The sequence below is a fragment of the Narcine bancroftii genome, chromosome 5, assembly GCF_036971445.1.
Source record: "Narcine bancroftii isolate sNarBan1 chromosome 5, sNarBan1.hap1, whole genome shotgun sequence".
NCBI classification, from domain to species: Eukaryota; Metazoa; Chordata; class Chondrichthyes; order Torpediniformes; family Narcinidae; genus Narcine; species Narcine bancroftii.
Window position 1 is genome coordinate 116872430 of NC_091473.1, and position 14221 is coordinate 116886650.

At 40.7% G+C, this 14221-nt stretch overlaps 1 protein-coding gene across 7 annotated transcripts in view; it reads right to left on the minus strand.

Annotated features, from left to right (window-relative positions):
- The window catches only part of b4galt2 (UDP-Gal:betaGlcNAc beta 1,4- galactosyltransferase, polypeptide 2), a 384372-nt gene that overhangs the window by 318533 nt on the left and 51618 nt on the right, over window positions 1-14221 (minus strand). For all 7 annotated transcript variants that reach the window (XM_069938861.1, XM_069938856.1, XM_069938855.1 and 4 more), the window contains exon 2: window positions 10289-10676. In XM_069938861.1, the coding sequence (XP_069794962.1) occupies window positions 10289-10601 (313 nt within the window). In that variant the 5' untranslated portion in view covers window positions 10602-10676. The remainder of the gene's footprint in view (window positions 1-10288; window positions 10677-14221) is intronic.

A 14221-nucleotide genomic window follows, 5' to 3' on the forward strand; every position in this document is an offset into this window, starting at 1 on the left:
TTGGTCTGGATCCTTCTGGCTGCCTTCGGAATGTTCATCCTTTTTGAAATCCCAACATTCTAAACTGTCCTCCAGACCATGACTCATGCTGTGGGGCTTCTTCCACTCCACAGTGGTGGTTCATCATCCAAGTCCAGAAATTTTTAGATAATTTTCTGCACTTGCTCAGTCTGTCTCCCACTCTCTCAGCAGTCTACCTTCACCTTGGCTCTCTAAGGCAAACTGTCACTTTTTAACATAAAACCACACAACACATAGGCCAATACACAACACAGAACTCTTAACACTATATATTAAGAAAAGTAATCCTTTTGGTGGCCCCTGGGTAACTCCACTGTACAATTCCCTACAGTCAAATTTTATCCATGCTGCTCCAGCCCCTTTATTCCATGGACAATTCTGGTGTCAGCTCCCTTATATTTCATGTTCTCAAAAGCCACATGCATCACTTCAACAGGCTTTCCCACTTGGGTACTCTCTGTTACTTAGTCAAAAAGATCACAACCACTCCACCAGTGTGGAATACCCACAACATACCTGAAAATGGGGAGAAATAGTCACAAACATGATCGGGTGATGTTTCCCCCTGGGTAATGTGGGTGGAGACACTGTAATACTATTATGGGTCCATTCTCACCAATAAAGAATGAAATAAACAATGAACGAATTAAAAACATTTTGGCATTTTAACCCTTTTATTAGTTTCTATTTTTTTGGGCGCCTTTTGAACACATCTTATAAATACCTTTTAAGTATGTTCCTTTCAAACACATTTTTACCCTTATCACAGCATTTTCACCTCATTACTGACCATGAATTTACTATCTTTTGGACTTGTCACAAGCACAACCCAGTCACATCAGACTTAACTTGACCGATACTAGCAACTGTACAGACATAAAACAACCAAGGATTACAATACACTATCTGCCGTTCCTTGTCTAATGACGCTCCAATGCAATCCTGTATGGTGAACACCTTGCCACCAGCTTCTCCAGTGTTGTCCACAGTTCGCGACCTGGTGTGGAGCAGGGTTCACCTCAAGATTGAAGAGCAAAGAGAAAGTGCTACTGCACATGGTGGACTTTACAGTATCATAAGGTGATTAAAGGGACCAGTGGTCAGGCATGTACCAATGAATGGGCAGAGTCCAACCTTGATTGGAAAATGATGTGACTTCCAACTTGGTTTCAGCCGAAGAGATCATGTGACCCTCCACAATCCACACTACACCCCTTCATTCTTCTAAACGCCAAGGAGTACAGTCCAAGTTTCTGGAAGCTTTGACCCTACTGCTCTGCAATTACTGTGTGTATCCCTGATAGTTATTTTGAATGAGGTTGTCACGAATCAGATGTGACACCCTTGTTCAAACCAAATCCTGAGACTACAAGACTGTGATTCAAGAACTGTTCAATAGGATTCACGTTGATGAGTACTTTATGCTCAGTATAGACATGGTGAACCAAAAAAGTGACTTCTTAATTAAGGCCTCTGACTGGGTTTGAAATATTCCAGGTTGAAAATACCCTGTATCTATAGACACTTGGTAAATTACAGCCAGCACCTCTGCGATTTCCTCCCTTACTTCCCTCAGCAACCTAGCATCAGCCGATCTGGACCATATGATTTATCCATTTTGTATGGATTTTTATTTCTTTCCCGGTACCAATTTTAGCCCTGCTAGAATTATGATTTTTTCTTAAATTTGTGAAATACCAAAGTCTGCAGATGCTGTGAATGTAGAAAAATAAACACAGAAATGCTGGAGGAGCTCAGCCTGTCTCTCAACATCCATAGGAGGTAAAGATATATGACCAACGATTCAGGCTTGAGGCCTTCTTCAAGGAATAAGCAAAGAACAGGAAGGCTTCAAAATAAAGACTAAAGAATGGAAGGATGGGGGTAAAGATGTTAATTGGATAGTTAAGGGGAAAAAGTTTAGAAGTAACATAAGAGGAAACTTTTTTACTTAGAGAGTGGTGGCTACGTGGAATGAGCTTCTGAGAAGTGGCGGCAGGGTCAATTTTGTCATTTAAGGAAAAGTTGGAGAGGTATTATGGATGGGAGGGGAATGGAGGGTTATGGGCAGGGTGCAGGTAGATGGGAGTACTTAGTTTGGTGCAGACTAGAAAGGCTAAAATGGCCTGTTTCCATACTATAATTGTTATATATGGTTATATGATATAATTAAAGGAGAGGTGAAAATTGATTTTGGCTCTGTGAAAGGAGACAGATGGAAAAGAGAAGAGAGAGAGAGGCAAAGCTGAGTGAAAGGTGAAAGGGGGGGGAAAGGGGTGGGTAGGTGTTAACAGAATCTAGAGATATTGATGTTACTGCCATTCGATTGAATGGTGCTCAGACAGAAGATGGTCTCCTCTACATCAGAAAGACTGGACGTAAACTGTGAGATCGCATTGCTGAGGGCCTCGGCTCTCTCTGTCGCAATAGCGTGGATCTCCCAGTAGCCACATATTTCAATTCCCCATCACATTCCCTTGCTGACATATCTGTCCATTGACATGCCCTACCATTGATATGATCTACCGTGATTGTTGTCTGAAGAGGGTACAGAAAATCATTGAGGACCCCTTCCACCCTGCACACAGCATTTTTCAACTGCTCAAGTTGAAGAACAGATACAGGAAGATCAGAGCCAGCACCACCAGGCTGAGGAACAGCTTCTTCCCACAGGCATTGTGAATGCTGAATGACCAAAGGAACTGCTCACACTAACCATCCGATACTCATGAAACAATAGTTTTTATGTACAGATGAAATGCTTGTCCTGCATATGCAATGTTTGTCAGTAGTGTGTTATATCTGGTTGTGTGTCTGCATGCTTTACACTAAGGATCAGAGAACATTGTTTTGTCAGGTTGTACATGTACAATCAGATGACAATAAACTTGACTTGACTGACACCACCTACATATTGGAGGAACAATACCACAATTTCTATCTAGGCACCCTCTAACCAGATGGCATTTACATCAATTTCTCTGGTTTCCATTAAACCCACGCCCCTTCTTCTTCCCCCATCTTCCCTCCCCCAGCTCTGCCTTTCTCTCTGTCTTCCCTTTTCCTTCTGTCTTCTTTCACAAAGCCAAAATCAATTCTCATGTCTCCTCTTTTCATATCCAATTAAAGTAACTCCTCCTGTTGGTCTGCACTTCTCCCCCTGCCATTTGTCAGTCTTTAATCTGACACCTTCCTGTTCTTTACTTCTACATTGAAGAAGGGCTCAGGCCTGAAACGTCTTTACCTCCTATGGAGGCTGCGAGACCTGCTGAGTTCCTCCAGCAATTCTGTGCTTTTTTTCTTTGCTCAGGGTCCTTCCTTGGGGAAGATTCATGTAAATTCCTCCTTTTCCATCTCAGCCATGCCCGAACTTACACCACAACAAGGGAAATAGGCCGCGGTCAAGAGGCCCTACTAAAATTTGGGACTTGGACAGTTGAATTAATAGCTAACAAATAGGGAATGATTTGAATAAAGAAAAGCATGGGAGGAGATCGGAAGAGATCTCAACAAATTACAAGCGGAATTACATCACAGAGAGGGAGGGGAAAGGCCAAGGTGAGATGTGAAAAGATGAAGCAGAAATATATAATTGAGGTATCCTCTGACCAGGTACAAATATCGATTGGAGGACACAAGAAAGGTATTGGAATACTGCCTGATGGGGAGAACAGTTTACGATATTCAAAGGCATGGGTGACCATTTCAGGAGTTGTTCAAGTGAAGCAGATTTGTTGGCCAATGTTAATGAAGATGAAGTAGTCAACTGAAGCTAGCATTAATTACAAGCTCTCCACAGGTTCAAGCATGGCAAAAAGGCAGGAATTTGTGACTGTTAAACAGAGATACTAAAGGCAATGGCTTTAGTCTTTCCAAAACTGCGTTGGAAATGATAACTACCATGCAATACTGGATATCAAAAAAGCAGTGGTGAGCCTAAAATAGGTCATGGCAAGGTAGGTCAGGTTTTTTTTTTCAGATCAGGACTCACTTTCAAATGATGACTCACAGAAGCAGCAAATAGAAGAGAAAATTTTGAAGGACAATTTGCAAAGCAGAAAAGATGCAGAAACAGGAAGCTATGTCATTGCAAGCGATTCTCTAACTATGACTAGAACAATAAGAATAAAAACAAATAAGAAGTCTCACATAGCAGGATAGCAAACTGGTCAAGGAGGTTGAGGAACATTTGGTAATTTCAGTCAGAAATGGGAACAAGTTAAAAGATGCTACAGTACCGAGGAAAACTGGATTTAAACAGAGTTTAATGAAAGATGAGTGTGAGAAGCAACACTTGTTGAAGAAATGGAGAATTAATCAGGGCTGGAGACGCGGCATGGTTGTGCTTTGGAGAAGAGATGATAATGATAATAGCAGATTTGAACAGACAGCAATATCAACTATGGTGGAGCCAGAAAGGTGCACCTTATAGATAAGAGTTAATTCTATGGTTCTTCTATGGTTTGAGTCATGCCAGTATTATCTGTTAATACTGCTTACAGAAGCTAAATAATGTAAGTGCAGCTTGAAAGTGATCGCCTAAAAAAGATTTCTTCAGTGTCAAGAATATAGGTCATACTGGAAATTGATTCTGCATTCTTTTCTTCTTGATTATTATATTAAACTAATTAAGTCATGACAATGATGGATGAATAATTTAGAAACAATGGATCAGATGCCTCATCCCAAGTCCTATTATTATGTTCTTGCACTTTTTGTGGCACAATTCAATGCATCAGTATTCTTCTGTTTCAATACATCAGCCGCCTTCTGTTTGCCATCAACATTTTAAAATAACATTGCTCAGACCCAATCCTTCTGGGAGGACCTGGGGCGACATTCTGAAAAAAAATTACAAAGGTGGATTTTACACAGGATCCGGAATTGTACCTTCTGTGAAACATTATGGACATGATTTTAAACTGTCCGGTTACCAGCTTCAGTTTGTGAAGGTCACCTTGTCAGTAGCCAGGAAGCGTATAGTGGTCACGTGGAAGTCCGACCCCCGACTAAGTATTACACGATGGAATACAGAAATGGAGAGTTGTATTCCCCTGGAGAAAACCATGTACAATTTGAGGAGGAAATATGGCACATTCATTAGGATGTGGCAACCCTATCTCAGCACATTAGTGAACAGATGTAATGATACCCCTTTTAGATAAAGTGAATACAACAACCAAGCCAGTAGTGGAATGCCTGAGATCAGTGAAGTGGGTCATGGCACACTAGCGTCCAATAGTGGCTCTTCTATTTTGTTTCTTATCCTTTCATTTTAGGTTTGTTTGGGTTCTTCTTTTTTTGACTTTAACAATATTTTGTTCTTTGCATATATATATATGTGTATGTTTTTCTTTTTTATGTTAGGATACAAGAAGGAGGGGGCAGGGGTAGGAGATAAAATAGACTCTGGATGATAGACACTATTGTTGGACAAATGTATTGTTTATTTGAATTTATCCAAGTTTTTGAAAATTAAAAATAAAATATTAAATAAAAACGTTGCTCAGACCTCCCTAAGCTTAATTATTTTTTCCAATAACAAAATGTTCTCATCTGTTCCTCTTTGCAGCTCAGTGGTCCCAAAGCCCTAAAACTTGTTCACTATTCGCCTCCCTGAAATCTCAGAATCAGAATTTATAGTCGTGAACAAGTCACAAAATGTGTTGTCTTGTGGCAGCATCACAGTGTAAACATTCATGTAAACCACCTCACAAAATAAAAATCGTAATAAATAAAATAAATGTTTTTTCATAAATAAAAATAGTACATGAAAACTCAAAGTAAGGCAGTGACTTTGCTTCATTGATGATTCAGGAATCAGATGGCAGTGGGGAAGAAGCTGACCTTGTGCTGCTGAGTGCCCGTCTTTAGGTTCCTGCATCTTTTCCCCGATGGCAGCAGAGGGAAGAGGGCATGGCCTGGGTGGTGGGGGTCCTTGAGGATAGAGGCTGCTTTCTTAGGATACCGTCCCATCTCCATGTCCTTGATGGAGTGAACCCTGGTCCCCATAATGCCGCAGGCGAGATAACAACCCTCTGGAGCTTATTCTTGTCCTGAGCATTGGCCCCTCAGTGATGCAACCAGCTAGGATGCTCTCCATGGTACACCTGTAGAGGTTTCGAGAGTCATCGGTGACATACCAAATCTCCTCAAACACCTCACAAATTACAGCCACTGGGGAGCCTTCTTCATGATTGCATCAACATGGAGGCTCCAGGACAGATCCTCAGAAACATTGGCACCCTAGAATTTGAGGTTCTTAACCCTTTAATTAGTTTCACTACTGAAACACCATCATCTCCTTGGTTTTGCTAACATTGAGCGCAAGTTTGTTGACATGACACCATTCATTGGGCTGATCTATCTCCCCCCTATATGCTACATCATTGTCGTTTGTGATTCTGCCAACCACCGTGGTGCCATCAGCAAATTTGTAGATAGCACTGGAACTGTGCCTGTCACACAGCCATGGGTGAGTAGAGCAGTGGGCTAAGCACACATCCTTGAGGTGCACCTGTGTTGAGGAGGAATACATTTTTAACAATTCGTACTGACTGTGGTCTTCCAACGAGTAAGTCAAGGATCGAGATGCAGGGGAAGGTGCAGAGGCCCAGGGTTTGGAGCTTCGTGACCAGTGCTGAGGGAATAATAGTGTTGAAGGCTGAGCAGTAGTCAACGTTTTTGAGATGATCCAGATCTGAGTCGAGAGCCAGTGATATTGCGTCTGCTGTGGAGCGATTATGGTGAAAGGGGCGAATTGCAGTGGGTCCAGAATGTTGCTTACATACAGGTTAATTCTGGTCATGACCAGCTTCTCAAGCATTCCATCACAGTATAAGTTAGTGCTACTGGGTGATAGTCGTTGAGGCAACGCACACTACACTTCTTGGGCATCAGGATGATTGATGCCCTTTTAAAGGAAGTGGGAATCTCTGACTGCAGCAATGAGAGGTTGAAAATGTCCGTGAACACTTCAGCTCGTTGTTTGGCACAGATTTTCAGAACCCTGCCACGTATGCCGTCAGGGCCTTAGGCCTTGCAAGGCAATCATTGCATTTCTCCATACAATCACTGGAAAACCAAAGGAACAGCAATTGATCTCCCTGTTTCATCCTCAGAACCTGTGTGGAATTGCCGAATTAGCCTATCTGCCAGGAATGGCCTTGCTCATCAATTTTTTTCACCCTGTTTTCATATCATTTGTTTCATAATATATAAAAATGTCCAGTGCTTCCATGTGTAGCAGAGTCTCCAAATGTCCAGTGCTTCCATGTGTAGCAGAGTCTCCAAAGCAGACTGAAGTATTATTGAGACATCACATTACTGAAGTGGGTGGAATTCTGCTATGGGAAAGCTTGGTGCAATCACACTTCAATGAGAAATTAGATTTTCAAATGCAGCTGCCAGCCATCAATATTAATGCTGGCAGTTAGGTTCTAAAATAAATACGCTGTCAAGATAAATTAATCATGTCCATTGCAAGCATACAAGGCTGGATATGCTACCTTGGCACTGCTGCCACTAAAGGTATGGTGGTTATGACTTCCTGTGGAGCAGTGGTACTTTTACTGTCATATTTTTCAGGATCTGCTCAAGCATAATATTCATAATGAGTCCTCATAATGCCTCAGAACGTGGTACAAGAAGGAGCCAAGTACCTACAAACCAAGGATGTCATTGACAAGCACCATCTTAGCATTGTCTAGATAAAGTTATCAAAGCTATACCATTAAAGAAGAGAAGTTCAGTGTGGTGGGGGTGAGTGGGGGGGGGGCTGGGTTTAGGATGTTTACCTTCGAGTTTATATCACTCCCTCCCTGCGCATGTTCACTTTGTAAAGACAGCTGTTTGTTTCTTTCACCCATCAGGACACCGTTTGGTTCAGTTACTCAAGATTATTGACATGATACATTTTATTATTTATTACTTCAATCTCACAAAACGTACATTGCGTGCTGCTTTTAATGGGAGTACACAGCGGTGAGCAAAGTGACCAAAGTGAAATCTCACTGGGATATGTAGAGCCAGCTTTGTTCATTTCTTGGCTGTCACTTTAAATGATCCTGAATACAGAGAGAAAAATACAGGTGGCTACATTGATGAAGGAAATATGGAGATTAGCCTAAATTTAGCACCTGGCCTTAACTAAACAATCTGGCATGAGATATCCACAAACATACTTCATTACTACCACCACTCCATCCCCAGGCTGCTTATTTCTAACATAGCATCTCATAGATAATGATTCGGGAATAAAAAGGGTCTCCGTACAGGGTAGTTAGGAATAAAAGCCTTCAAGTAACCAAGGATTGCATGCAATTCGTCAATAACCCATTTCATATATTTGAACAGGCAATTATCATAGCACTTCATTAAAAGCACTAGTGTGGGCACGAGTCCCACAAAATTGTTAATTTTGCAAATTATTTTATCCAAGATCAATTACAGACTTTCACCTGTACAGATTTCCCATTCCTTGCTTAACAAAGCTTTCGCTTTCCACTTTGAAATGGATTCAAGGGAGTTCCTTGGTCCTCGTTGAACTCTGAATAATTTGAAGGAAGCCAAATACAATTTCTCCTTGCACTGTTGAAATATTAGGTCAGCATTCCCGGCAAATCTATTTTAGCTCCACCAAGTTGAGACCAAGGAAACGACGGTATTCTCAGAGAAATAAATCATCCTGCTGCCAAGACTCCAACACCATTATTTTTTTAATCCAAAAGGCAGTGGCGTGAAAAATTGTGTTAATCCTGTCAAATCCCAAAAGTCATTGATTTTAAACATGGGAAAACTGTGATAAGGAACCTTTCTGAGAGGAAAACAGGGCAATAGCCCACAGGATATATGAAATATTACTGACTTGAAGCAATAAACTCCGTTTCCCACTCCATAGATGCTGCCCTGCTGAACATTTCCAGCATTTTCTGCTTCATTCCCACTGAATATTTTCGGCATACCACGGAGGAAACAGGTCAAGAGAATAGATGCTGCTTCAGTACTTTCAAGACTTGTGCTTTAAAATGTTCATTTAGAGAAGTAACAAAGGAACATTAAGATGTCAAAGCAATGTAAAATCTGAAGGAGCTGTACAGATTTTGTTGCACGTGGCGATGCTTAAATGCCACCTGAGAATTTCTATAAAATTTTCTCACAGGTTGAGTCTACGAATGGTATACCTCAAAGCCTCTTTCACCAAAATTTCTTCCACCATGACATTGTCAAGCAGCATTGCCTGTCATTCATTTCATAAGCCTATTTTCATCTTTTGTAACAATTGTTGGTTGCATTTATAAAGAATAATAAATAGAAGAGGAGAGAAGGCTGCCAGCTCGATATCAACTGTTGAGTATCAGTTATAGATATCAGAAAGGCATCCCTCTGGACATAGTACCTTTTCAAAATATCTCAAAGCAACTATTCACAGCTCTCATCTCCACTTTGCTCTTTCCTTCCCTTCCCTACATTCACAGCAACTTAAAACTAACTTGCTTTCTCTCTGTCCCAATTCTGATGGATCCTCAACCTGAAATATTAACCGTATTTTTTCTTTTTGCATATGTTTTCTGACCTACTGACTGTTTCTAGCATTTTCTGCTTTCATATAAAAACTTCCACTCACAGATTTCTAATGTTACATTTAACAGCCTCTGCAAAAAGTACTACATAATCCAGAATTAGTTGTTCACCTTATCGTAATGGTTACACCTGAACAAAGCTGATTCCAAATGCAGACATGAAGATGTTTTAAACAGCAGATTTCAATCCAATACGAAATTAGCAGTGGATATTATTCGAGCAACCCAAAGGCAGAGATATAGTGGGGAGTTTTTCGGAAAACTAATTTTGAATTTTATGCTAATCCACTCTAAATAACTAGTTGAAATATCCTTTTTGTAATTCCTTTCCTTTAAAATTACCCTTGATTTTTTTTTTCCGAAGAATACAGAGACAAAACCACCAAAATAAATTCTGAACCCAGTTTAATCAATATCTCCCAGAAGCTTAACCGAAATGATGGAGACATTCTACAATCAAGCAGAAAATAATAACTGAAAGCACAGTCTATTCCAGTCTCTTCAAATCACTGCAGCGAAATATAGCAACAACATAAAAAAAAGTAAATAAATTATTGGCATTAAAGTCTCAGCATAATCCACATTATTAATTCAGATACCTAGACAACCAGAATCAACAATGCATTTTACAGATCAACATGTATCAAGCATTTTCTTTTTAAAAAAAGTTGAATTCAGCATCTTACCTAACCCTTGTGGGACATCAGGACATAATGGTAAAGGCTTCTTTGTGACTGTAAGATTACTTTCCAACTTCCTGCTTGGCAGAAAATGATCTTCACCCCCCAGGATGGTCAGTGAGGTTCCATTAGGCTTTGAGATGTTAAAGTACTGATGCAGCTTGGAATAATTCCTATTGTTAAAGCGGCTGAATATGTCAAACCTTTGGGTGTAGACGTCCAAGTAGAAGATCATCATTATAAGAAAGTGCACTACACACAGCAAGAGCACTGCTTTGCATATTCTTTCCAAAGTCTTTCCTAACATCAGTCTGGTCATTTTCTGTACACAGCAGGCAAGTGAAGCAGTACATGAGCTCGTCTTCCAAGGATCCAGTCACATTCCAAGTACTACCTGTGAAGTGAAATGGTACACTCATTAAACCCTTTGAATGTTTTAAACAGTAGCTGTGAAGGGGAGGAGGGGATGGGAAAAGAGAGCAACAACATTGCCACTGGACTACATTAAAATATGTAACAATTAAAAGCAGGTTACCTTTTGGCAGAGAGGGATGTTTATTTTCTTTCAAATGTGCTGTAACTATAAAGATGACTATCAAAGAGAGCCTAAAGTCAACAGTTTCCATTCACTTAGCGCACAATAATGCACATTACTCCTCTCAAGTTAGAAAAGCAGAACCACATATTCTATAATTTGTTACCCTCAATTTAGTGGAGATTAGGGAGGAAAACTGCAAAAGATTTTTTTAATATTTAAATTTAAAATTTTGGAAGGTTGAATGAAGTACAGACTTTGTATTTACCCGAGCAGGCTGTGGTTTCATGACCTGCGCATACCATTATGTAACCTGATAAAAATAGAATAATAGTGGTCACATTTTAATTGTACCAAAGGTAATGCAGATGACCTACTGGTAAATATTTTAATGAAATTGACTCATAGATCAGTGGAGCAGAGTAACAGGCCCTTTGGCCCATATCACCTATACCAATCTTGAAGCAAAAAAACATTAAGCTCATTGGTTTGCACATGATCTATACCCATCTATTCACAGTGCATTAACATGCCTATCTAAATGCCTCTTAACAGTCACCATCATACCAGGGTGGCACGGTTAGCACAATGCTGTAACTGCATCAGCAACCCAGATTCGCCTCAAAGAGATTGTACATTCTCCTCGTGTCTGCCTGGGTTTCATCCGGGTGCTCTGGTATCCTCCCACTGTTAAAAATGTACTGCTGGTGTAGGTCAATTGGGTGTAATTGGGCAGCACGGGCTCATGGGCCGAAAGGGCCTGTTACTGTACTGCATGTCTAAATTTAATATCTGCTTCCACCTTCTCTCCCACCCCAACCCCACTTCACAAATCATTCTTTCGTGATATTGGGACCACATGGATAGATTAAGAAAAGATAAATAAAAATACAAAAAAAAAACATTGGAAAGAGTGAATACAGGTCATATTATATACAATCATGTACCTTTTAAATACTCAGTTAATAGGATATATGAACAGTAAAATTCACAGCCAGAATAGAAATGACTGAATAATTCCACATCTCACTCAATTAACTATCTCTTTGAACACTGGTGACTCTGTAACAAGACTTTGCTTATTTTGGTATTTGGCAAGTGAACAGACAAGATATTCTGTAAATCTTGCTATTAATCCAGCCTTGTTTCCAACTCATTGGATGGCATTCAGTTCAGGTTCAAGTTTATTATCATCTGATTTTACAAGTACAACCCGATGAACACCGTTTTCTAGAGCTTGGTGCAAAAACATGCAAGCACATAAATATATACAAATGATACATATGCAGCACATATATACATAAATAAAAATAAATATATATAGTGAAATAAATATAGGAGGATTCATATAAGCAGTTCTTCCGTTGTTCAACAGTCTCACTGCCCGTGGAAACAAGCTGTTTCTCAGCCTGATGTTTCCGGCTCTGATACTCCTGTATCTCTTTCCCGACAGGAGTAGATAAAAGATGCTACTGGCAAGGCAATAATTTTGCAAGCCCCAAACAATGATCCTGGTAGGTCAAATTCATGGCAGCGGGGATGGGTGAGAGGGAAACAAACCTCTCTGTCATTTTTATGATCCTGTGAATTGACCTCCGATCCAACGCTCTACAGCAAACATACCACACTGTGATGCAGCCGGCCAGGACACTCTTGAGAGAGTTCCTGTTGATAGGATGGTGGCTAGTATGCTAGCCCGCTTCAGCCTTCTCAAGAAATGCTGTTGCACCTTCCTGACAAGTGAGATGTTGGGTGTCCAGGATAGGTCACTTCTTCAGTGGACTTCGAAGAACTTGGTGCTCTCTACTTTCAGTATATACACCATCAGAACATTCCAAACTCATTTACAGTAAATCAATTGCTCTGAAGTAGACTATAATTCATACATAGTGAAACCCCAGTCGATATTTTACAGCATAAATTAAGGGATAAATTTTGGGTAAGCAACTTGGAGAAGTTTCCTCCTCCTCTTGATTGAAGCTAATAAATGCTGACACTGTATGGAACCATCTGTTTCCAAATGCTTTCTCCCCATACTTTTTAAAGATAAAGCATGAAATGCAGCATTTGAGAAGTCACTCTCTGTAACTCAGTAATTACTTTGTCATCAGTGAATCACAAGTACACACTCAGGGCATGAGGGTTTAAAGTACAATAATTACACTGGACATTGAAGATTTTGGATCCTGAACATTTTTAAGTTCATTTGATGCATTTTGGGCTCAAATCTTGGTGCAGTCAATGACCGTTATGTGTGGATTGTGGAGAAACATGTGGCCTCTCTGTCTAGAACATTGTGGATTGCAAAGGGTCACCTGTCCTCCCTGTCTGAAACTTATTCAGAAGTCGCATCACCTGCCAATCAAGGTTGGACTCTGGCCACCCATTAGTGCACACCATGTAATTGGAGCATTCAAATGACTTAGGGTCATCACTGGACAGACGCCCAGCTCAGAGCTGTATTAAACATCGATGCACATTTCTTTCTCTCTGCTTCGTGGTCCAAGCCCTGGACGTCACCCTACACCAAGTTGCTACTGTGAATAATGGTGGAGGAGTCGCAGGTAAGGTGTGCATTACACTTAAGCTGAGCCATAATACTGTAATAGATCAGTGCTTGCAAAGAGCCACATCCCCGTTGGTACAGGGAATCAGAAGTGTGTACATGTGTGCCAGTGTGTAGAAGATAGGTGGCCACTGGTATCGGAGTCCAATCTGGGTCAAATATGAATGTCCATGTAGTTGTTTAGTAGTAGAGTAATTGAGCATTGTTTGACATCTTCCCGTTTGTCTCCTATGTGTTCAATAAGGTTACCTGCAATTGTAACACTTATGTCCAGACTCTTCTCTCTGTTAACCTTAGGCCACTGGAATCACAGTGGACATGTTAAAATAATCACACAAGGTGTTTTTAGAGTGAATCAAATGATTTACTCCTCATAACCCATGCAACCTTTTAAAAGCCGGAATCACACACTCGACACGTGCTGACGTCATCATGCACTGACATTATATAGCCAGTTTGATGTCTTCTGGGAGTGTAGTGCCTCCATAATGCCACTACACGCCTGCAACCCCCCCCCCCCCCCGCCCCACGCTTGCACCCCCCCCCCGACAGAACCGGCAGAAACGTTTGTCTGTCTTTTAGGTGGTTGAGCTCTGCAACAGACTGTTGGCTGCTGCAGTGGAGTGGCTTGTCCACATGAGCTGGTTTAAGCCTGTCAATAGTGAGACTGTGGCTTCCCTCCAATGCTGAAAATACAGGTCGCCTTAGTTTGTCTGAGTATCCTATAAGGTCCTTCATAAGGCATCTGTAAAGGTTGAGCAAGTGTTCCCCAATGGACAAAGACATATTTGCAGTTTTTGAAGTCTTCAGGCATGAAGGAAGAGTGTCCTCCAAACAA